At 48.8% G+C, this 24,398-nt stretch overlaps 1 protein-coding gene across 1 annotated transcript in view; it reads left to right on the top strand.

The window, feature by feature from the left end:
* Positions 1-24,398, top strand: part of LOC110493976 (plexin-A1) — a gene marked incomplete in the record, with an annotated part of 289,525 nt that overhangs the window by 52,436 nt on the left and 212,691 nt on the right. The window contains 2 exon segments of the mRNA XM_036949987.1: positions 6,758-8,157; positions 20,397-20,579. Coding sequence (XP_036805882.1) covers positions 6,976-8,157; positions 20,397-20,579 — 1,365 coding nt within the window.

A 24,398-nucleotide genomic window follows, 5' to 3' on the forward strand; every position in this document is an offset into this window, starting at 1 on the left:
TCTAAAAAACCATTTAAATCTCAATATATACAGGAGCTCATTTTTCAGCAGCTGCTCAATTTGGAACTTCGGAACTCTCTCTCTGTGTGTCTCTCTCTCTCTCTGTGTGTCTCTCTCTCTCTCTCTCTCTCTCTCTCTCTCTCTCTCTCTCTCTCTCTGTCTCTCTGTCTCTCTGTCTCTGTCTCTCTGTCTCTCTGTCTCTCTCTGTCTCTCTCTGTCTCTCTCTGTCTCTCTCTGTCTCTCTCTGTCTCTCTCTGTCTCTCTCTGTCTCTCTCTGTCTCTCTCTGTCTCTCTCTGTCTCTCTCTCTCTCTCTCTCTCTCTCTCTCTCTCTCTCTCTGTGTCTCTCTCTCTCTCTCTCTCTCTCTCTCTCTGTGTCTCTCTCTCTCTCTCTGTGTCTCTCTCTCTCTCTCTGTCTCTCTCTCTCTCTCTCTCTCTCTCTCTCTCTCTCTCTCTCTCTGTGTCTCTCTCTCTCTCTCTCTCTCTCTCTGTGTCTCTCTCTCTCTCTCTCTCTCTGTGTCTCTCTCTCTCTCTCTCTCTGTGTGTCTCTCTCTCTCTGTGTGTGTCTCTCTCTCTGTCTGTCGGTCGCTCTGTCTCTCTCTCTCATCCCCCCACTCACATCTTCCTGCTGCAGCATCTGTCCGGTGACGCTTGGTTTTCCCACAATCAAATGTATGATTTTTTAATTTATTTTTTACATCAGCAGTTGTCACAAAGTGCTTATGCAGATACTCAGCCTAAAACCCCCAGAGAGCAACGCAGAGGTAGAAGCACCGCCGACCCACGTAACAAAATGCAGCGAGGAGAGAATTTGCTTGAGCTTTACGTGCGGAGTCAGACGCGTGGGTTTTTCCTGCTCTCCCCCGCTAGCGGCGAGTGCTATAATTGATATGCCACCAGCAATAAATCAGCCGGCCGCCAGTGCCAAGCTGAGGGCCATTATCTGGACGCACAGGTATAGCGTCGAGGGGCTGTGTGCGACTGGCTGCCTGGCTACTTTGCACAGGCGCGAGAGAGCGGATTTATGAATTCTGTTTGGTTTAGTCCCCATGCCCCCCTCTTCATATTATTCTGGGGGTCACACACACACACACACACACACGCACACACGCACACACACACACACACACACCAGTCTGTATCATTTCCTCAGATCCCCCTCCCCCGCTAAGCCCAAACACTGTTAACCCAAATAAACAAACTGAAAACCAATCAATCACTGTACTGTGTTTGCATTTTCTATATTACTTGATTGCGATAACAGCGCAGGCCGAGATGTCACTCTAGGTTCTCAACCAGCGGGTTAAAAAGCGAGACTCGCAAAAGTCCCAAAATGATTGGCCCGTTTTCCTGATCTTCCCCCAACATGGTGCTCAGCCTGGTTCTACAGCCTTTTCATTTTGACACGGCAGAGGAAATTGAAACTGAAGAGGTAAAAAAAAAAGGAAGAGAGGGAAAATTGAAAAACGACAGAGGAAACCTGTACCGAACCTGGAAGTGCTGGCAGATTCTTTATCGGGAAGAGATTTTGACAATTTCCTCATCTGTCAAGCATTCCATCAAGACCCGGGGGAGATGAGTGTAATACATTTTTTTTTGTGTCCATTATCATCTTGCTCTCCTCTCTCCCATCTCCAGCTAACTCAGGGATGGGGCCATAGGCTTCAGCCGGACAATGCTTTTTTTTCAGCCAACCCCTAGAACTCTTATAGAATTAGCCTTTGTGAGTGAGCTGCCTTGTTTTTGTTTTGCAATGGCTGGCATTGGACACGGCCGGTCTACCGTGATAGCGTTTCCCTTATTACTTGGGTAGATTTCAACCGGCTAGGGACCCAGGCACGTGCAATATGTTGCTCCACTCACACTCTGTTACGTCAAGTCATGTTGGCTGAAAATGAAGAGGAATTACTCTTCTCTCGCTCTCTCCCTCTCGTTCGTTCACGGGAATGACAAACGAAAATGAGCTCGCCTCCACGCTTTAAATTGACACCTGCTCTCGGTGCAAGAAATTATATATTTTTTTCTAGGATGACTTCTCACTTTATTGCAGCCTGCTTATGTTGGAGAGGCTTCGACACAGGCAGAGGAGTTTTATTAGGAGATGCACAACCATATGGCGCCGTGTGCATTTATTGAACCTAGGTTTTCTCTATTGGCGCAAGCCACGTTAGGATTTCCCACGTCCTTATTTAAATGCAGGTGGCGCCGCGTTTTGAAATGCCAGCGCATTTTTCACCTGCGTTGTGGCCTCTCCAGATGTTCTCCTTTTTTATATCTCCTTTATCGCTCGACCCTTTTTTTCTCTCTCGCCCGCTGTCCCTCTCTCTCTCTCTCGCCCTCTGTCCCTCTCTCTCTCTCTCGCCCTCTGTCCCTCTCTCTCTCTCTCGCCCTCTGTCCCTCTCTCTCTCTCTCGCCCTCTGTCCCTCTCTCTCTCTCTCGCCCTCTGTCCCTCTCTCTCTCTCTCGCCCTCTGTCCCTCTCTCTCTCTCTCGCCCTCTGTCCCTCTCGCCCTCTGTCCCTCTCGCCCTCTGTCCCTCTCGCCCTCTGTCCCTCTCGCCCTCTGTCCGGATCTCTCTCTCGCCCTCTGTCCCGATCTCTCTCTCTCGCCCCCTGTCTCTCTCTCTCTCGCCCCCTGTCTCTCTCTCTCTCGCCCCCTGTCGCTCTCTCTCTCGCCCTCTGTCCCCCTCTCTCACTCGCCCCCTCTCTCACTCGCACCCTCTCTCTCTCACTCGCCCCCTCTCTCTCTCGCCCTCTCGCCCCCCCCCTCTCTCCCCCCTCTCTTTCGCCCCCCTCTCTTTCGCCCCCCTTCACTCGCCCCCCCCCTCACTCGCCCCCCCCCTCTCACTCGCCCCTCTCTCTCTCACTCGCCCCCTCTCTCTCTCACTCGCCCCCTCTCTCTCTCACTCGCCCCCTCTCTCTCTCACTCGCCCCCTCTCTCTCTCACTCGCCCCCTCTCTCTCTCACTCGCCCCCTCTCTCTCTCACTCGCCCCCTCGCTCTCTCACTCGCCCCCTCGCACTCTCACTCGCCCCCTCTCTCTCTGTCACTCGCCCCCTCTCTCTGTCACTCGCCCCCTCTCTCTCTGTCACTCGCCCCCTCTCTCTGTCACTCGCCCCCTCTCTCTCTGTCACTCGCCCCCTCTCTCTCTGTCACTCGCCCCCTCTCTCTCTGTCACTCGCCCCCTCTCTCTCTGTCACTCGCCCCCTCTCTCTCTGTCACTCGCCCCCTCTCTCTCTGTCACTCGCCCCCTCTCTCTCTGTCACTCGCCCCCTCTCTCTCTGTCACTCGCCCCCTCTCTCTCTGTCACTCGCCCCCTCTCTCTGTCACTCGCCCCCCCTCTCTCTGTCACTCGCCCCCCTCTCTCTGTCACTCGCCCCCTCTCTCTCTGTCACTCGCCCCCTCTCTCTGTCACTCGCCCCCTCTCTCTCTGTCACTCGCCCCCTCTCTCTCTGTCACTCGCCCCCTCTCTCTCTGTCACTCGCCCCCTCTCTCTCTGTCACTCGCCCCCTCTCTCTCTTTCACTCGTCCCCTCTCTCTCTCTCACTCGGCCCCCCCGCTCTCTCTCTCTCGCCCCTCTCTCTCGCCCGCTGTCCAGATCTCTCTCTCTCGCCCCTCTCTCTCGCCCGCTGTCCCCCCTCTCACTCGCCCCCTGTCCCCCCTCTCACTCGCCCCCTCTCTCTCACTCGCCCCCTCTCTCTCACTCGCCCCCTCTCTCTCACTCGCCCCACCTCTCTCACTCGCCCCCCTCTCTCACTCGCCCCCTCTCTCACTCCCCCCCTCGCTCTCTCTCTCGCCCCCCCTCGCTCTCTCTCTCGCCCCCCCTCGCTCTCTCTCTCGCCCCCCTCGCTCTCTCTCTCGCCCCCCTCGCTCTCTCTCGCCCCCCCTCGCTCTCTCTCTCGCCCCCCCTCGCTCTCTCTCTCGCCCCCCCTCGCTCTCTCTCTCGCCCCCCCTCGCTCTCTCTCTCGCCCCCCCTCGCTCTCTCTCTCGCCCCCCCTCGCTCTCTCTCTCGCCCCCCCTCGCTCTCTCTCTCGCCCCCCCTCGCTCTCTCTCTCGCCCCCCCTCGCTCTCTCTCTCGCCCCCCCTCGCTCTCTCTCTCGCCCCCCCTCGCTCTCTCTCTCGCCCCCCCTCGCTCTCTCTCTCGCCCCCCCCCTCGCGCTCTCTCACTCGCCCCCCCTCGCTCTCTCTCACTCGCCCCCCCTCGCTCTCTCTCACTCGCCCCCCCTCGCTCTCTCTCACTCGCCCCCTCGCTCTCTCTCACTCGCCCCCTCGCTCTCTCTCACTCGCCCCCTCTCTCTCTCTCTCGCCCCCTCGCTCTCTCTCTCTCGCCCCCTCGCTCTCTCTTTCTCGCCCCCTCGCTCTCTCTTTCTCGCCCCCTCGCTCTCTCTCTCTCGCCCCCTCGCTCTCTCTTTCTCGCCCCCGCTCTCTCACTCTCTCTCTTTCCACAGCATATTCATCTTGTCCAGGCTTTCATTTGTGGAAATTGGATGACACAAACTCCCCTGAACCTCGCTGCTACCAGAGCTATGGTTTGCAATTCCACCGGCTAGCTTTTAGGGCTGTCTGATTGTGTGCATTTTTCCGAACCGAAACACTTTCCCCTTAAATCTCCCTCCAATGCGCACACATGGACACAGTCATTTGTTAACTGACCGTACTACCTCCATGCGTTCTTGGGGACTAATTGACACACAGGCCAACCCCTGAAATTACTCTCCGGAGGAAAACCCAAGATAAGGGAGGAAAGAATTGACTTATTATTCCTTCCCTCTTTCTCTTCATTTTTAGATTCTCGTTATATCTCATGTTTTTGTTCTCCCCCCCCCCCCCCCCAACGGCCTTTCGTCCCTCCCTCCCGGCTCTTCGTCCCTCCCTCCATCGTCTCTCGTCTTTCCCGATTCGGTTCGGTCATAAAATAACCCTCTGCCGACACTTTCATAGTCTAGGTGAAATTAAGCCGGGCCTCTGAGAGTTGCCGCACACATTTTGCGTAATCAGCATTTACAGGAAAACTAATGTCCCGGTATCGCTGGAACATGATTGGTCTGTCAAGCAGCGCTGAGATGGGCCAACTCAAGGGGGAAAAAAGTATTTTTCCATTACTTTCACCTCCCCATCAAACTCCCCCTTCCCTCCTCTCCCATCAAACCCCCCCGTCCCTCCTCTCCCATCAATCCCCCCCGTCCCTCCTCTCCCATCAATCCCCCCCTGTCCCTCCTCTCCCATCAATCCCCCCCTGTCCCTCCTCTCCCATCAATCCCCCCCCTGTCCCTCCTCTCCCATCAATCCCCCCCTGTCCCTCCTCTCCCATCAATCCCCCCCTGTCCCTCCTCTCCCATCAATCCCCCCCCCGTCCCTCCTCTCCCATCAACCCCCCCCCCGTCCCTCCTCTCCCATCAACCCCCCCCCCCCCCCCCGTCCCTCCTCTCCCATCAATCCCCCCGTCCCTCCTCTCCCATCAATCCCCCCGTCCCTTCTCTCCCATCAATCCCCCCCCCCCCCATCCATCCGTGCCAAGGGAATCCAACTCTCGGAAGGTATGGAAGTCGAGGGGGTGCTGGCACATGTCACTTAATTTAGAAGAAAAAAAAATCCAGTCAATCCCACTCCCACACTGGGAATAGCCAAACGGGCCCGGGAACTTTGGCTCAGACAATTACAGGTTGTTTTGGTTTGGATGGAAGCAGATATTTAGGGGCTCCTGAGTGGCGCAGCGGTCTAAGGCACTGGTTTGATTCCAGGCTGTATCACAACTGGTCATGATTGGAAGGCCCCATAGTGCTGCGCACAACTTGCCCAGAGTCATCCGGGTTTGGCCGGGGTAGGACGTTATTGTAAATAACAATTTGTTCTTAACCGACTTGCCTAGTTAAATAAAGGTTAAATAAATAATCATATTTTTTTGCATTTAACTGCTGGGAGTGGATGACTGGGTTGGGTGGGCGAGATGGCGAGAGAAGCTTTGGCTGGAGTGGAAATGGGAATTGTATTGTTGGAACCGCAACAACAATGACAACAACAACAGCAATTAATCTCTCTGAGACGTGTGCAGTATACTTTTGTCTCGAGTCTCGATCCATCTCATTCTTTAATTTCCCTTTTTTTCCCTAGCTTGTATTGTTCTCAACATTCCCGATGGAGCATAATGACCATGAATCATAATTTTTTTACTCAATCTCCCTCAGGGTAGCAAACATGTTTTGGCCATCAGAGAGCTGCGGATCTGCCACAGAGTAACTGAGAACCATGCCTTGGTGCTATTGACAGAATAAGGGCCTAATTAGGAGAAGAGGGGGATGCTGGGTAGTTTGCTGATACTGCATGCAGTGGGGAGGCCTGGGAGGGAGCAGACCTGGATACAAATTGCGTGGCGTCCATAGAAGTGTGCCACCTCCGGGGAGTTTCTCAGCAGACCTTCTCTAAACCCCTCACTATACTGTTGAACATGTGAAATATTAACATGCGGGTGTTGTGTGTCTCTAACTCATCGCAGTGTGACTCGTGTTATTGTACCGTGCGTTGTGTAATACGCCCGAAGCTCTCGCTAGCTGTCTCCCTTCACAATTGAGTGTAGTCACGGATATGCCCTACAGGCCCGAGTTTGTGTAATTTATTCATCTGGGGTGGTTGAATGTCGTCTTGACTTTTGTCTTAACTTGGCAGCGTATCTCGTGTGCTTTCAGGTTCCCGGGCTGATGCATAATCAATAGGTAATGTTCTATCGCGTCTCATAATGTGTTTTTTTTTGGTTTTTTGCCTTGCAGGGCTCCTACCAATGCCGCTGTGGATGATGCTCTGGATGACAGCTCCGAACGCAGAGAAAAGGACACCGGATCAATAGGAGCTTTCCCCCCCTTCCCTTGGCCAGTCCATTCTCCTTCCAGGGGAATATAGCTAAACACAAACAGAGCCGGACTAGGTGCTGGAGTGAACCCACCTCCCCCATCCCTTCCCCCAGCCTTGCCTCCCGCAAGTCCCAGATATGTGGCCCTTACAGAGGTCACTCGCTGCCCCTCGTCTGGGGAACCTGCTCCTTCTCATGGTGCTGGTCCTCTTGGTAGGCCCATCCCAAACAGGAGGCCAACCCCAGACCTTCAAAACCTTCTACCCACCCGATTGGGGACTGACACACCTGGCCATCCACAACAAGACGGGCGAGGTCTACGTCGGCTCGGTCAACTGGATCTTCAAGCTCTCCAGCAACCTCACCAAGCTGCGGAGCCACATGACAGGTCCCGTGGTGGACAATGAGAAGTGCTACCCCCCGCCCAGCGTCCAGTCCTGCCCCCACGACCTGGCCCAGACCAGCAATGTCAACAAGCTGCTGCTCATTGACTACGCCCAGAACCGGCTCATCGCCTGCGGGAGCACCTCCCAGGGCATCTGCCAGTTTTTAAGGCTGGACGACCTGTTCAAGCTAGGCGAGCCACACCACCGCAAGGAGCACTACCTGTCCAGCGTGGCCGAGTCTGGCACCATGTCCGGGGTCATCATCACCTCCCCGCATGGCCCCGCCAGCAAGCTCTTCATCGGCACGCCCATCGACGGCAAGTCTGAGTACTTCCCCACACTCTCCAGCCGCAAGCTGATGGCCAATGAGGAGAACGCCGACATGTTCAGCTTCGTCTACCAGGACGAGTTTGTCTCCTCGCAGCTCAAGATCCCTTCGGACACCCTCAGCAAATTCCCCGCCTTCGACATCTATTACATCTACAGCTTCAGCAGCGAGCAGTTTGTCTACTACCTGACCATGCAGCTGGACACTCAACTCACCTCGCCAGACGCCTCCGGCGAACAGTTCTTCACCTCCAAGATCGTCCGTCTCTGCGTGGACGACCCCAAGTTCTACTCGTACGTGGAGTTCCCCATTGGCTGCACCAAGGATGGTGTGGAGTACCGCCTCATCCAGGACGCTTACCTCAGCCGGCCCGGGAAGCAGTTGGCCGACTCTTTAAGCATTTCCGAAGACGAGGACATCCTGTTCACGGTCTTCTCCCAAGGCCAGAAAAACCGGGCCAAACCACCCAAGGAGTCGGCCCTGTGCCTGTTCACGCTGCGCCGCATCAAGGAGAAGATCAAGGAGCGCATCCAGTCCTGCTACAGGGGAGAGGGAAGGCTGTCGCTGCCCTGGTTGCTCAACAAGGAGCTGGCCTGCATCAACTCGGTGAGTCCTGTGACCCTCGTAGCGCCACTGACCTCTATCGGATTCTCCGATTCAATTCACTGCCCTTCAATTCTGATATGTCCCTCACATTAAATTCACTTTGATTCTTATTATTTGTCATGCTCTTTTCAGAGAGCATTGAACAAAAGGCCTAAGCTCTGTGATGGCTGACCTTGTGGTCTCACTGGAGATCTGTCAAACTTGAGGAGACCGTAGTTACAACCACCATGCAATTATCAGGGTTTCGATTCAGACAGTGGTGATGAATACATGGGCCTTCCTCAACACGCCTCTGCCATGATGCTGGCATTTAGCTTTAGTCCCCTTCCACCACTTCTCCCTTGGGCCATCTGTAGGCCAGTCGTAATTAGAGAGGAAGTGCTGAGGCGTCGTGACTCCGAGCCCGGTTCCCACTCTCTTCCTGGAACCACTGAGTGCTTTGATTTAGTCCAACGGAGATATCATTAGCCCAGTCCCCAGGATTTGTGAAATGTCACTCAAATGACACACACACACACACACACACACACACAAATTCATTGAGAGAGGGTTTGATCACATGCTGTCTGCAGTACTTGGCCCCTCGGGGAAGGCAGACGCTTGGCTGGGGTTCTCCTACTGATCTACGGTGCATGGCCGGGCATGCTTTCGAGAGCGCACACCCCGCTCCAGGCCGAGATAAACAGGCCTCAGTCCACATCTCTCTCGCTCTCCGTCACCTCTCTTTAGCCTCCTCCCTTCTCGCTCCCCTTTTCTCTTATCCCTTCTTCTTCTCTTCCTCTTCCTCCTTCTCTCTTCCCAACAGTCATCCCGCTTTCTCGCCCCCTCCCCGTTCTTTCTCGCTCCCCCTCTCTATATCCATCTACAGTCGACTTCTACTTATTTTCTTTGTCACTCGCTCACTCTCTTACTCAGCCTGTTGGCTGGCGTTCTCAACCTCCCTCCCTCTCTCTCTCCTTCTTCCTCTTTCATTTGTTCTTTCCGTCTTTTTTTAGTGCTCTCCCCCCCCCTTCTTAGTCTCTACCACTCTAATGATTAGTTCTTTTGATATAGCATTCTTATTAAACAGCGGTACGGCCCAGCTTGGTGACAGGTGCTACGTGCTAATGAAGGCCCATCTCCAGCTGTACGTCATACACATAATGGACTATGAATGAGTACAGCAGGAGCAACAGCAGGTCACTCTTTATTCCAGTTCATTACCAAGAGTGCACAGGTGCTTGAAAGAAAGGGACGTAGAGATTGGGAAAGGAGGCTGCCGAAAAGCCTGGCCGAGTCGCGCCGCCTGTCGTTTCTAAACCTAGAGAGGGAGAGCGAAAAAAAGAGAGGGATTTGTGAATGGCCCAGTTGAGGCACTCAGGGGTTCACCTCGCTACTCCTCAGCTGCAGTTGATTTCCTGTCGTCGTGTTGGCCCTTTCTTTCTCAACTCCTCTTCTCCCCGTGAGTGTTAATTTGACCGTTTTGGAAATGGGCTCTGGTTCTCCGCGTGCAAATGTGTCCTCACAAGTAGCGTTTACACAGGATAACTTTTTTTCCAAAGCCAGTTAAAATGTGATCTTCTCTCAAGTAACACCCCGCAATCTGCTTAGTCAGCCAGTCGGTCGCAAACCATTCCACACTGACTCATTCTGGATTCCCGCTTTTTAAGCCCACTCGTTGCCACAGCTCCCCGGCTCTGGTGGGAACGGTGATGTAAGAGCTGCTGTGTTCAGCCGATTGGCTGGCCCTTGATCCTGTGGCGACGCCAGGTCAGGCTTGAGGACTCATTGAGTATACGTAATCCTGTAAGCACAGGTCTTGGAACAGTGTTCCCCTCCCCCACTCTCTTAACCTTAACCTTTGAAAACTGACCTTAGATCAGTGTCTGGGGTTGATTTCGGCTCATTGCTCCGTGAGGGGCTAGATGAGGTCAGCAGTTGACCCTGGTGTAGAGCGGCTGGGAGGCGAGGCAGATTGAGGCAGGCCATTGGCCAGCTGAAGGGTGCAACCTATCATGATGAATGGTCTCCCGTACTGTCAGCTCCCCTCATTACCCCTGTAAATGGACTGTGACTGTGTGTGTGTGTGTGTGTGTGTGGAAAGCTCACATAGGTTCACTGTTGTAGATATTTATTATGTAATTTTGTTCTGTATACAAGATTTTCTTGTTTTCTAAATTTACGGATTGCCAGGGGCACACTACAACAGTCAGACATGATTTACAAACGAAGCATGTGTGTTTAGTGAGTCCACCCGATCAGAGGCAGTAGGGATGACCAGGGATGTTGCCTTGATTATTGTGCGAATTAGACAATTGTCCTGTCCTGCTTATTAGCATTCAAAATGTAACGCCCTTTTGGGTGTTGGGGAAAATGTAAGGAGTGAATAATACATTATTTTCATTAGGAAGGTTGTGGAGTCCAATAAAAAGTGGTCCAAAAAATATAAATGGTAAAGTACAGATACCCAAAAAACACTACTTAAGTAGTAATTTAAAGTATTTTTACCTAAGTATTTTACACCACTGAGGAATAGTGAGCTGGAGCGAACGAGAGAGAGAGAGAGCGACAAGTAGCTACAGAAAGAGAGAGGAGACATGCCTTTGCAGGCTATTTCTGCTGAGGGAAGGGAGGTGAGGAGAAGTGGATATTGCAGATGGAGAGAAAGGGAAAAGAGAGCTAGAGAAGCTAGCTACAGAAAGCATGTGCTGCCCATGTGTCTGCTGGTACCATCAGCCACAGAGCAGGAGGAGATGATTTGAACAGAATGCTCCCGCACCAATAATATCGCTGTCAGTCACCCGGGCGCTGGGCTGTCACCGTCACCGCTGAGGCTTTCCGTCATCCGCTGGCTCTTCACAGGGAAGGCGCTTTCTACCGCTGCTCCTGACCCTCGGCGCCAGCTGGTGGCTGGCCGTGTGCCAGATAACGCTCACCGTCTTCAGGTGACATCTTGACATTCACGCCGTCAGGGAGGGAATAGGAGGAGAATAGAACAGTGGAGGATGTCCGTTAGTGTTGGCGCCGTGGCGATTTGAGTGTGTGTGTTTGGCTGGGGTGGGGGGGGGGTGTCGTGTTTGTTGTGGGTGGTTGGGGATGTGTGTCGTGTTTGGGAGGGTGGGTGGGGATGTGTGTCATGTTTGTTGTGGGTGGGGATGTGTTTGTTGTGGGCGGGGATGTGTGTCGTGTTTGTTGTGGGCGGGGATGTGTGTCGTGTTTGGTGAGGTGGGGGTGTGTGTAGGATTTGTGGTGGGTGGGTGGGTGGGTGTGTGTGTTGTGGTTAGGGGGGTGTGGGTGTGGCATGCGCAGGCATTCATGAAGTCTGTAATGGTCAAACAAAATACAATGCTACTATCACAACCTTTCCTTAGGTTTAGCCCACATCTCTATTTCTCGCTCTCGCCTAAGATGGCGCCGACGTATGGAGTATGAATCTCCGGGTACGCGCTACACTATGCATGATGCCTACTCACAGCACTATTGAACTCGACTGGTATCTCTCTTCAAAGTAAGAGCGGGTGTGAATCTCCGACTCTCCCCATGCATCTAGCCTTGGCAGTTTGATAGTGTTGCAGGTTAGTCTTTTTCATCTGTTAAACTACTTCGCAGGGAATAGGGTTGCGCTTGGGCCGCACAAAGGAGCCGCCGCCCCTGCTACACCGAACTACATGAAGATATGCCTGGATACTGAAAGCTTTGTTGGGCCTAAACGCTATCCGTTATCTGCTAGCCTGTATCCGCTATCTGCTAGCCTGTATCCGCTATCTGCTAGCCTGTATCCGCTATCTGCTAGCCTGTATCCGCTATCTGCTAGCCTGTATCCGCTAGCCTCTATCCGCTATCCGCTAGCCTCTATCCGCTATCTGCTAGCCTCTATCCGCTATCTGCTAGCCTCTATCCGCTATCTGCTAGCCTCTATCTGCTAGCCTCTATCCGCTATCTGCTAGCCTCTATCCGCTATCTGCTAGCCTCTATCCGCTATCTGCTAGCCTCTATCCGCTATCTGCTAGCCTGTATCCGCTATCTGCTAGCCTCTATCCGCTATCTGCTAGCCTCTATCCGCTATCTGCTAGCCTCTATCTGCTAGCCTCTATCCGCTATTTGCTAGCCTCTATCCGCTATCTGCTAGCCTCTATCCGCTAATAGCATTATTCCATTTCATAGAACTTTGTTTATTCCATACAGGGGGAAATGCAATATAGTTTAGTCAAGTCGACTCTGCGATTATCGGATTCAGATTCAACGGTGTGTTCAAATGCTACATTTCCAACACTTAATCTGTGCTTGATTTGAGTTTGCCTCGCGCAAAAGATGCCTCCCCCCCAAAACATTTTTGGGAACTCCAGGCAGGCTCAAGCGAATGCCGAACTATTCAAAATAGTATTTGATCCCAGGTCTGGAGGGCTGTGTTCTTCCAAAACGATATCTTCAACTCAAGCAAGGCCAAATAATAACCTCGTTAAATATATTCGCCTTTGCGATTCTGAGCGGTAATTACGATAAATGTAAAACACAGGACTATTCCCCTTTTCCTTAATCAGAATGTGACGGTAAACGCACGTAGCTCATTAAACGTGGCTAATTGGGACGGCGGCGGTGATGACCACCGGATGGATGTTTCTTAGTTAATTGGGCGACGTAATGAGCCGAGGGGTGAGAATTACTGGGTTGAACCTATGTCATTCTATACCATACTAAAGTACTAATGTTAGACATTCTTATGTGTTGGGTTAGATTGACGGACAAACCAAGCAATCCAGTGTGTGTGTGTGTGTGTGTGTGTCTACCTGTGTGTGTTTGCTTATCGGTGTCTCCCTTAAGATTGTTTTCAGCAGCGGAGGCGAGTGTGTGGGGTGGGGGTTGTTAGAGCGACGGTGAGTAGTTCTCTTCTGTGCTCGTGGCTCTCAATTCGTGCTACTGCTTAAATCTGTTTGCTTAAAAAGACCAGTTGTAATTGTCAATCTGATCTTAAAAGGGATAGTGCGAGATTTTGGCAATTAAGGATACCATTTTTATGTCAATGCTTGCAGTTTTTAACGCTAGTTTCGGGAGATTCGCCACAAAGTTTCGCCAAAAATCGTATTTATTGGAGTGGCGGCAATGATACAAAATCTCTTTCTCGCCCTGTCTCTCTGTCCCCACCCCATGCTCACATATCTCCGACGCCCATGCTAATGATACTAATTGCCCGTGTATTTATTTATTACTGTCTGTCTGTCTGTCTGTCTGTCTGTCTGTCTGTCTGTCTGTCTGTCTGGTCTGGTCTGGTCTGGTCTGGTCTGGTCTGGTCTGGTCTGGTCTGGTCTGGTCTGTCTGGTCTGTCTGGTCTGTCTGGTCTGTCTGTCTCTTTTCAAAGTGTACTTGTCACGTACACAGGATACAGCAAGTGTAAAACAGTGTGGGGACGTGCGCAGCGCCAAACTCTTTCCCAATGAGGCAGTAATACAAGTAATAATATAGATCAGAAATACGAGAGGAAACAGAACACAAGAATCTTATACAGGTTAGTGCCAGTACCATTATTACAGTGTGCAGGGGTGCTGGATTGATTGTGGGTATGTACATGTAAACAGGGGTAAGAAGTGACTGGTAGCAGGATAAATATTAATAGTGATATTAATCATAATAATCAACAGCAAAAATATAAACGCAACATGTAAAGTGTTGGTCCCATGTTTCATGAACTGAGATAAAATATCCCAGAAATGTTCCATATGCAAAATAAGCTTATTTCTCTCAAATGTTTTGCACAAATTTGTTAAACATCCCTTTTCGTGAGCATTTGTCCTTTGCCAAGATCCACCTGTCAAGTTTGGCATATCAAAAATCTGAATAAACTGCATGATCACTACACAGGTGCATCTTGTTGCTGGGGACAATAAAAGGCCACTCTCAAATTGGCAGTTTTGGCACACAACACAATGCCACAGATGTCTCACCTTTTGAGGGATTGTGCAATTGGCATGCTGACTGCAGGAATGTCCATCAGAGCTGTTGCCAGATAATTTAATATTTGAAGAATTTCTGCACACTGTCAGAAACCGTCTCAGGGAAGCTCATCTGCCTGCTCGTCGTCCTCACCAGGGTCTTGACCTGACTGCAGTTCGGTGTCGTAACCGACTTCAGTGGGACAATGCTCATTTTCGATTGGCCACTGGCTGGAGAAGTGTGCTCTTCGCAGATTAATCCCGGTTTCGATTGTACCGGGCAAATGGCAGACAGCTGTATGGCATCGTGTGGGCGACCGGTTTGCTGATGTCAATGTTGTGAACAGAGTGGCCTGTGGTGGCGGTGGGGTTATGGTATGGGGAGGTATAAGTTACGGACAACGATCACAATTGCTGTTCATCCGCTGCCATCACATCATGTTTCAACATGATAATGTACATCATTCCTGGAAGCTGAAAAATGTCCCAGTTCTTCCATGGTCTGTTTTACTCGCCTGACATGTCACCCATTGAGCATGTTTGGGATGCTCTGGATCGACGTGTACGACAGAGTGCTCCAGTATCCAGCAACTTCGCACAGCCATTGAAAAGGACCGCCTGCCGTATGGGAGCAGAGAACAGTCAAATGCTGGGGTGACTGGAGTCTTGGGCAATTTTGGGGGGCCTTTCTCAGACACGTGTTGGAAGTGTCTTTGACACTTTTGGGATGCTGATAGCTGAAATGTTGCCTGTGACTGTAGTGCCACTGCTTGCTGCCGTCACACTGGAACATAAAATAATAATTATCAACCGTCTTTTTTACATGACGCAAACGCACGCACACAATACCCAGCTGTGTGTTTAAATACAATTCAAGGCATGTCCAAGGACCACTCGTTACAAGTAGGAACAATCACACACTCCCATCTCCACATTGCTCCGTTGCCATGGCGTTCTAGGCCTATCTGACGTGAGAGAGATTGACCCTCCGAGAGATTCTACAGTTGGCTTGGAATTCTAAAACAACTGTGTGTGTTTTGTGTTAGTCGTTCTATGCACTGTGTGTTTGTGTGTGAAACGTGCACATGCGTGTGGCGCTAGGTGCACCTGCATCGTGTGTGTGTGTGTGTGTTTCTGTGTGCGCTTGCCCCGTGTCCCCCCTATGCCTAAGCAGTGACGTGACAGTGTTTGACTGTGGGCTGTAGGTCAGGAGTTCCCAGTGAGATTTGCCCCGGCCTGTCTGTCACCGGCGATGAGTCGGCACATGACACACACTCTACCCTGTACTTTTGTTATCGGAAGTACAGCTCATGAGTAGGCCATGTTGATCCATGAAGCTTTGGATGTCGGTGTCGGTGCCTAACCAGAGTGCTTTAAATGTGCGTTTGGAAAAGCGCCGTATGAGAAAATTTATTAAAAGACGCAGTTGGGCAAATAGACATGTGGAGGAACAGACAGACAAACCGAGACACCCACACAGACAAAACATGTTTTATTTACTTTGAGAGGAGACTCCTTCTCTTTAAGAGACTCCAGCGATGTCTCCTTAAGCTCAGCTGGGATTCTGGGTAGTTTATGAGAGCGAACGATGGAGAGGGAGAGAGAGGGGGGCAGAGAGAGAGAGAATGAGTGAGGCAGGCATACGGGCAGGTAGCACACACACACACACAGAGAGAGAGAAAGAGAGAATCCCAGTGGAATGTGTGAATAGTTTGTGCTGTGATATGCCAGGCTGTTTTGGCTTATGTGTGGAATGTGGCAGCGTGTGTTTAGTTACGCCCTGTGTGTGTTTTATTTATAGAGAAGGACCTCTGTCTATGTGTGTATGGACGTGCCCACTCACAGAATCAGACCGTTGTGTATCCATGCATGATGCATACCCATACATGTATAAATGTATGAACGCACATTTAATGAATAAGTGGGGCAGGGGCAGATATTTGTATTTTATTTCTATTCGTTTAGACATTTTTCTTTTGAAATTACGTTTAGATTCAAGTTTGCTAGTTTTTATTTAGTTGTAGTTTTTATAAAAAACAATTCTATTTAGTTTTGTATTGTATTATTTAGTGTTCGGGATAAAAAAGAACTGGGACCTGGGAGACTAGGAGACATTGATGTGTTGTATAGGGAGGTCACTTCTTGCCACTGGGGGGGTGAGTAATGCGTAAGGTGATGGGTCAGTTCATAGGTTAGGTTTACATTGTAAAGTCAATTTCGATGTGACGTGGATTTGAAAGGGTTCGCGCCTAGACTGGCGAAATAAATATGGTTGAAGGAAACTCTCTTCACAGACCACTGGTGGTTTTCATCTGTTTGTCAAACAAATCACTTCATAAAGTAGGTTACGTAGCCAGACAGCATCAGGCTACACTTACATGTCTTCTGCCTTGACGACGATGGCAGTATTATCAGCAGCACCTGTATTTTTACTAAATAAATGTCTTTAACTCTGGTAATTTTTCTGTTAGATGTTTATATTTGCATTTTGCCCGGCTTTGAAAGCGCCTCATTGCTTAAGCGGAGAAATTGTATTTAAGATAAATATTACTAGTATTTCTTAATATATATTTTTTTAAACGTTTATGCCCAGCTCACAAGGCCCCTTGATGTGAGGTCTGAAGCAATAGCCTCTTCTGCCTAGTGCTAAGTCTGTCACTGATCCCTCTCAGGTCTGTTTAACGGGGTGGCTCTCCCATAGACACCAATGTATTATCAGCTGCGTCTGGTCTGCTTAGTTCATTGACTGTTTATGAACCAGAAAAAAATGAGGGAGTGGGATGTCTCGCTTCCTCTTCAGTCTCGGGTTTAGCTTGCCCTTTGGCTAGGCTAACTTCCCTGTTAGCAAGTGATAGATAGTGATGTGCAACATCTATTTGAAATATCGAAATCACCTGTGAATATTTACCCATCAGATTCAGAAACTTAAACTCCATTAGGAGAAATCTTGAAAAACCGTTCGATTTTTGCCCAAAGTTTAGGAGGAAAAAATGAATTCTGGACATAATTCATGATGGGTTTTTATTTTAGTTAGTTTTGGAGTCCAAGATAATAGTATCAGTATAGTTTTAGTTTTTCAAACAGGTTTGTTAATTAATTTATTTTCCAAAATAGTTTTTTCATGATTAGTTTTAGTTTACGATAATAGACTTGGTGTGTGCACACACTTGTTTATGTGTGTGTGTGTGTGCGCGCGCACGTGTGCATAATTAATCTTTATAAATTGGGTGGTTCGAGCCCTGAATGCTGATTGGCTGACAACGCAGTGGAGTGCCTGGATAGAGCCCTGAGTCGTGGTATGTGAACCCTTTGGAATTACCTGGATTTCTGCATTAATTGGTCATAAAATTTGATCTGATCTTTATCTAAGTCACAACAATAGACAAAAACAGTGTGCTGAAACTAATAACAAACAAATTATTGTAATTTTCTTGTCTATGTTGAATACAAAATTTAAACATTCACAGTGTAGGTTGGAAAAAGTATGTGAACCCCTAGGCTGATGACTTCTCCAAAAAGTAATTGGAGTCAGGAGTCAGCTAACCTGGAGTCCAATCAATGAGATGAGATTGGAGATGTTGGTTAGAGCTGCCTTGCCCTATTAAAAAAAACACTCTAAAAATTTGAGTTTGCTATTCACAAGAAGCATTACCTGATGTGAACCATGTCTCGAACAAAAGAGATCTCAGAAGATCTAAGATAAAGAATTGTTGACCTGCATAAAGCTGGAAAGGGTTACAAAAATATCTAAAAGCCTTGATGTTCATCAGTTCACGGTAAGACAAATTGTCTATAAATGGAGAAAGTTCAGCACTGTTGCTATTCTCCCTAGGAGTGGCCGTCCTGCAAAGATGACCGCAAGAGCACAGCGCAGAATGCTCAATGAGGTTAAGAAGAATCCTAGGGTGTCAGCTAAAGACTTACAGAAATCTCTGGAACATGCTAACATCTCTGTTGACAAGTCTACTATACGTAAAACACAAAACAAGAATGGTGTTCATGGGAGGACACCACGGAAGAAGAAAAAAACACCAACATCAAAACCTCATCCCAACTGTAAAGTATGGTGGAAGGAGCGTCATACCAGACACACCAAAAATATTGCTGAACTGAAACAGTTTTGTAAAGGAATTTGCAAAATTCCTCCTGACCGTTGTGCAGGTCTGATCCGCAACATTTAGTTGAGGTTATTGCTGCCAAAGGAGGGTCAACCAGTTACTAAATCCAAGGGTTCACATTCTTTTTACACCCTACACTGTGAATGTTTACACGGTGTGTACAATAAAGACAAGAAAACGTATAATTGTTTGTGTGTTATTAGATTAATTAGACCGTGTTTGTCTGTTGTTGTGACCTAGATGACGCTCAGATCAAATTTGATGACCAATTTATGCAGAAATCCAGGTATTACCAGAAGGTTCACTTGTACTTTTTCTTGCCAATGTATACCACAAACCACCGAGGTGTCTTATTGCCGGTTACCAACGTAATTAGAGCAGTAAAAAGGAATGATTTGTCATACTCGTGGTATATGGTCTGATATACCACGGCTGTCAGCCAGTCAGCATTCAGGACCCGAACCACCCAGTTTATTATTGACAATATATTGTCCAGTGTAGGTTAGCTAGCACAGTAAGTGTCTTCTTCTTGTGGACTGTAGGTTTACTTTCAAACCCAGAAGAATACCATTACCCTTCACTACCCAGTAGTACTCTGGTGTGCATCCCAAATGGCACCCTATTCCCTATGTAGTAGTGCACTACTGTTGACCAGGGACCAACGGGCTCTGGTCAAAGTAGTGTGTTATGTAAGGAATAGGGTGCCATTCGGGACTCAACAGCTGTCTCTGTGTACTAATGTACTGTATCTTAACCCTTTCACCCCCCCCCCCCCCCCCCCCCCCCCCCCCCCCCCCCCCATGATGGATTAACCCTTCAAGGTCCTTCCCTCCAGGCTCTGGTGGGGTGGGGCTACCGTGTGTCTGACTAAGTGCCCGACTCAAATTCAGATTGATGGAGACGAGCTTGCACTTCTCTCATGATTGGGTTGAATATGGCCCTGTGGGCATCTGGAGAACTGTAGGAAGGATTGTAGTTGAGTGAAGTGTGTCTGTTTTGTCCAGATGGGAGACTGGCCAAGGCCATTAGTGAATAAAAAGACTGTTGTTTCAAGTAACGGCTCAGTGGACATGGACACACACACACACACACACACACACACTTCACTCCTCTACAATCCTCCCGATCCTTCTGCAGATGCCCATTGTTAGTGAGTCGCGGAAGGTTCCCGTAAAGCAGCAATCCCCCTCTCTCCACCGGGTCACGGGGCGAACTACGGGACTTTGTAACCGAATTGATACCCAGCTGGCTGTCCCTTCCTCTTTCTCCTCTCCTCCTTTCTCTCCCTGCCTTTCTTACTGCTGTGAGATGGATAGATTAAGAGAAAGACGCAGAGTGAAAGAGGGGGAGGAATGGAGGGAGAGAGAGAGACAGTGAGAAGGGGATAGTAACGCGTAGAGTTGCGGTACTCGTCCGCTGTAGTTCTCGGCTAAGGGATGGTTTGAGAATTGGAGAGCGAGGCAGCGAGAGTGAAATAAAGCAGGAAAGGAAGGACCAGAGGGACATCGACGAGAGTCGTGTTGAAATCAATTTCAGGCAGATGGAGAGACACGTGATGGAGAGTTAACTGTTCTCTTCTGTGGATCAATCAGATGATGTCGTGATCAGTCTTTGGATTACACCACCATTTACAAACTCGCCTGTGTGTGTGTATGCGCGCGATGCCCGTGTTAAACACACACCGACGCCACTTTAATTCTAACCTTCCTCTGCTAGCAACCTCTTAGACCTCCATAGGGTGTGGGTTGCGCACACACAGTGACGTTGGTGTGTCATGCCTCTCACGACAGGCCGATTTGACTTGCGTAGTAAGGTTGGTGACCTCTGCCCTCTAGGCTGAACCACTGACACAACGCATTCAGGCTATCTCCCTTAGCAACCCAAGTGGCAGGTTGGAATTCGTCAGGGGGTAACTATTGTCCCCCTTAATGGAATTAGAGCTCTGAATGAGGGGATTATCATTTGAATCGGTTGAAGAGAATCCTTTGGGAGAGACACACATGCACTACTTAAACATGCACACAACACTCGTCTATAGACGATAGTTCACGTTAGCAAACTGCGTATCTGTTGTGTTTATGTGACTCTTTCCTTTGTCTTTCTGTAAGTGCAACTGCGCTCTGATATTGTACTGTATTAAACAAGGCTATTACAAGGCCAGACACACTGTTTTGCCTGTCTCCTCACACTTCTCTCTCTCTCCTCTCTCGTTCAGCCTCTTCAGATCGACGACAACTTCTGCGGCCAGGACTTTAACCAGCCGCTGGGCGGGACCAGCACCATAGAAGGGATACCGCTCTTCATCGACAAGGATGACGGCCTGACCTCGGTGGCCGCCTACGATTACCGCGGCAACACCGTGGCCTTCGCCGGCACGCGCAACGGCAGGATAAAGAAGGTAAGGAGCAAAAGGATGGAGGGAGAACGACTCCTTCGGGTCGCGACCGAGTCGGACGTTTCGCCGTGTTTGAGGGGCGTCGTTGTTCCGTCTTGTCACGGCAGAATGGAATTTGGGTGTTTTTTAAAATTTTATTTCCGTAAGCAGGAAGTTGCTCCATGTATAATCATGTCGACATTGATTGGTCCTCATTACTTTTTTAAAGGGGATATCATAGGCTGTGTCAGGAATGGCGACCTATAGATTCCTATATGGCTCCGGCAAATAGCAGTGCACTACGTAGGAAAGGAGACAGGGTGGCGTTGACATGTCCGCCCTCATAGACAGGTGCCGGGATCTGATTTAGCCGCCGGGGCTTGTTTAGTTCACAAAACCTTACTGCGACGCGTCACATCCATTTGACTCTGACGTGTCTTTAACATCCAGGAGACCGTGCAGGCCGTCGATCAAAATCTCCATGCGTTTTTTTATTTTTATAAATGGCCGCTCAGACGACAGGCGGGGAAATTGACTGCTGTCGTCTAGTTTTAGTAGATGCAGTATATAGGCCTAGCCTGTGGTGTCAAATGGAAATGGATAGAGTGGTCTATTGAAAGTCGTGGGGTTTGGTTCCCGCGATGGTCATAAACGGGATATTAGGCGGATATGTGTGAGCTGTTAGTGGCTTTGAATGAGAGCTGAATGTTGTCTGGATCTTAGCCCCCAGAATCTCTGGTGAACATTCCAAACGGGCTGCTGCTGTTGGTCTGAGTTTGTGTGTTCTTATTTGTGTGTTGTTATTGACGTTATCTCAGTTAGTAGCACGTACACAGTGTGCATGTTGATTGTGTGTTTGGTGAGTGTTTGTTATGGCTTGTCATACTAATTTGCATGTGGGGTGTGTGTGCGTGCGTGTATGTAGTCTGTTGAAGACAGGGCTCTCGAGGTAGATAGGAGCTCATTGTATTTCGCCTGGTTTACCTTCTGTTCCGCTCAAGACATTGAGTCACCGTTATGAATATGCATTATAATCTGTGGGTTTCTTTGTCTGAATGTGTAGTGTGTGTGTGTGTGACAGCACAATGCAATGTTGACTTAGATTCAGCACTGTGCATTTGTCAAAGTGACACCGACCCATTCAGTTATTTGGTGAACAGCGTTATTTATTGTTGTGTGAGACGTGTGTTGGTGTGTGGAAGGAGAGAACAAGGTTGTTGTTACATGGAGGTAATTGCCAAAATAAGGGAAACACCAACATAAAGTGTCTTAATAGGTCATTGTGCCACCACGATGCGCCAGAACAGCTTCAATGCTCCTTGGCAGATGGTCTACAAATGTCTGGAACTCTGTTGGAGGGACGTGACACCATTCTTCCATGGGAAATTCCATCATTTTGTGTGTTGTTGACGGCGGAGGAAAACGCTGTCTCAGGCACCGCTCCAGAATCTCCCATAAGTATTCAATTGTGTTGAAATCTGGTGACTGAGAAGAAACTGTACTATGGAACAAATATACTGGTGATGGTAATAATGATGGTAAAAAAAACTCTGGTGTACTTAAAATGAAATTCTAGGCAAATAAAGCAAGCTCTGCGCCTTCCTTCATTGAGGCAGATGGCTTGTTCATAACAAAACCCTTTGATATTGCCGACCACTTGAGTACCTTTTTTGTTGTTGACAGAATGTAAAAACTTAGGTATGACATGCAAACAACAAATGCTGGGCCTTCATATTCATGCATAATGGACCAAATAATGAAAGACGAGCACTGTAGTTTTGAGTTCCTCAAAGTGGGTGTGGAAGAGGTGAAAACAAACATAAGGACAAACCACCAAGTACCGACAACCTGGATGGTGAATGTTTGAGGTTGGTAGCGGAGTACATTGTGACATTTTTGTCACATCTTGAATGTATGCCTAGAAGACTGCGTGTGGTAGGCAAAGGTAATTCCGCTACCCAAGAATAGCAGAGCACCCGTTTAATGGTTTTAACAGCCGACCAATCAGCCTGTTACAGGTGCTTAGCAAACGTTTGGTAAAAATACTGTTTGATCAAATACAAAGTTATTTTACAGAAAACAAATGAACAGACTTTTCAGCATGCTTATAGGGAAGGGCACTCAACGTGCTCGGCACTAACACAAATTACTGATTTGGCTGAAATAAATTGATAGTGTGAAGATTGGGAGCTGTTTTGTTCGACTTCAGTGTAGCTTTTGATGTCATCGATCATAACCTATTGCTGAAAAAAACAGAGGTGTCATGGATTTTGCATCCTCTGCCTTATTATGGCTTGGGAGTTACCCATCTAATAGACCACAGAGGGGTTTTGTTAATGGAAGCCAAATTCAGTTGAGTGTGGTGTTCTGCAGGGCAGCCCACTAGGGCCAGTATTGCTTTCTGTTTTTACAAATGACCGTCCACTGACCTTGAATATAGCCTGTGTGTCTATGTGCGCTGACGACTCAACAGTATACCTGTCGGCTGCAACAGTAAACAAAATAACTGAGACACTTAACATAGAGCTCCAGTCAGTTTAGTTTTAGAACTAGCGATAGGCTGATTCTAAATATCAAATAACAATTTGTGGGACAAATCACTCGCTCAACACTAAACCTTGCTTAGATCTGTTATTAAATAATGTGGCTTTTGAGCAGTTTGAGGAGACTAAACTGCTGGGTGTAACGCTAGATAGCAAGCTGTCATGGTCAAAACATATAGACTCAATGGTTGCTAAAATGGGTAGAGGTCTGTCCATGATAGGGCGTTGCTCTTTCTTGACATCTCAGTCAACCAGATAGGTCCTACAGGTCTTAGTTTTGTCGCACCTGGACTACTGCCCAGCTGTGTGGTCACGTGCTGCAAAGAAGGACATAGGTCAATTGCAGTTGGTCCAAAACAAAGCAGCGCGTATCGCACTTCGATGTACACGGAGGGAACATGCACGTCAGTCTCTCCTGGCTGAAAGTTGAGGAGAGATTGACAATCACTGTCGGTCTTTGTGCGAGGTTTCAATGTGTTGAAGGTACCCGAACTGTCTGTTAGAGCAGTCGGCACACAGTTCGGACGCTCATCGGCACAAACACAAGACGACATGCAACCAGAGGGTCCCTTCACAGTCCTCAGGTCCAGAACAGAGGCTGGGAAGCGCTCATAGCCATGACTACATGGAACTCTCTGCCACCCCAGGTAACTGAAGATATTAACATAACCAGTCATAAAAACAGGTAAAAGAACACCTCACTGCAGAAAGGGGACCGTGAAGAGACAGCCATTTTATATATCTTGTATTGGAGTTTGCACTGTACTATGTATTAGCCTACATACCAGCACATAGGTCTATGTGTGGAGTTTTAGATGTATGAATTTCAGTCCATGACGACTAGTGTTCTCTAATATGTCATGTTTCATGTGGACCCCAGGAAGAGTAGCTGATGCTTTTTCTGCGGCTAATGGGGATCCTAATAAATACCAAATAAATACCAAAGGTCTTTTCTTGCCATGGCAGCCAAAATAATGGACAACTGGGCATTTTTGTACGTGTCCCTAAGACTGATATACTGTTGATCACTTAATTAACCTGTGCGCAGGCACCTGCTTTCAATGTACTTTGTATTCCTCATTTACTCAAGTGTTTTCTTTATTTTGGCAGTTACTTGTTTGTTTGCTCACACGTCTGCGTCAAGACACAAAGAAAATCAGCGTGCAAGAAGTCACCAAATCCGTCATCTGCCTTCTCTCCCAGTGAGAAAGAGAAACACAAACATGTTTTATTCTGCGGTTAATAAACCCAATATTAATAGGATTTTAATCTCAACTACTACTTCACAATATGCTGCCTG

The sequence above is a fragment of the Oncorhynchus mykiss genome, chromosome 17 (genome assembly GCF_013265735.2).
Source record: "Oncorhynchus mykiss isolate Arlee chromosome 17, USDA_OmykA_1.1, whole genome shotgun sequence".
NCBI lineage: Eukaryota > Metazoa > Chordata > Actinopteri > Salmoniformes > Salmonidae > Oncorhynchus > Oncorhynchus mykiss.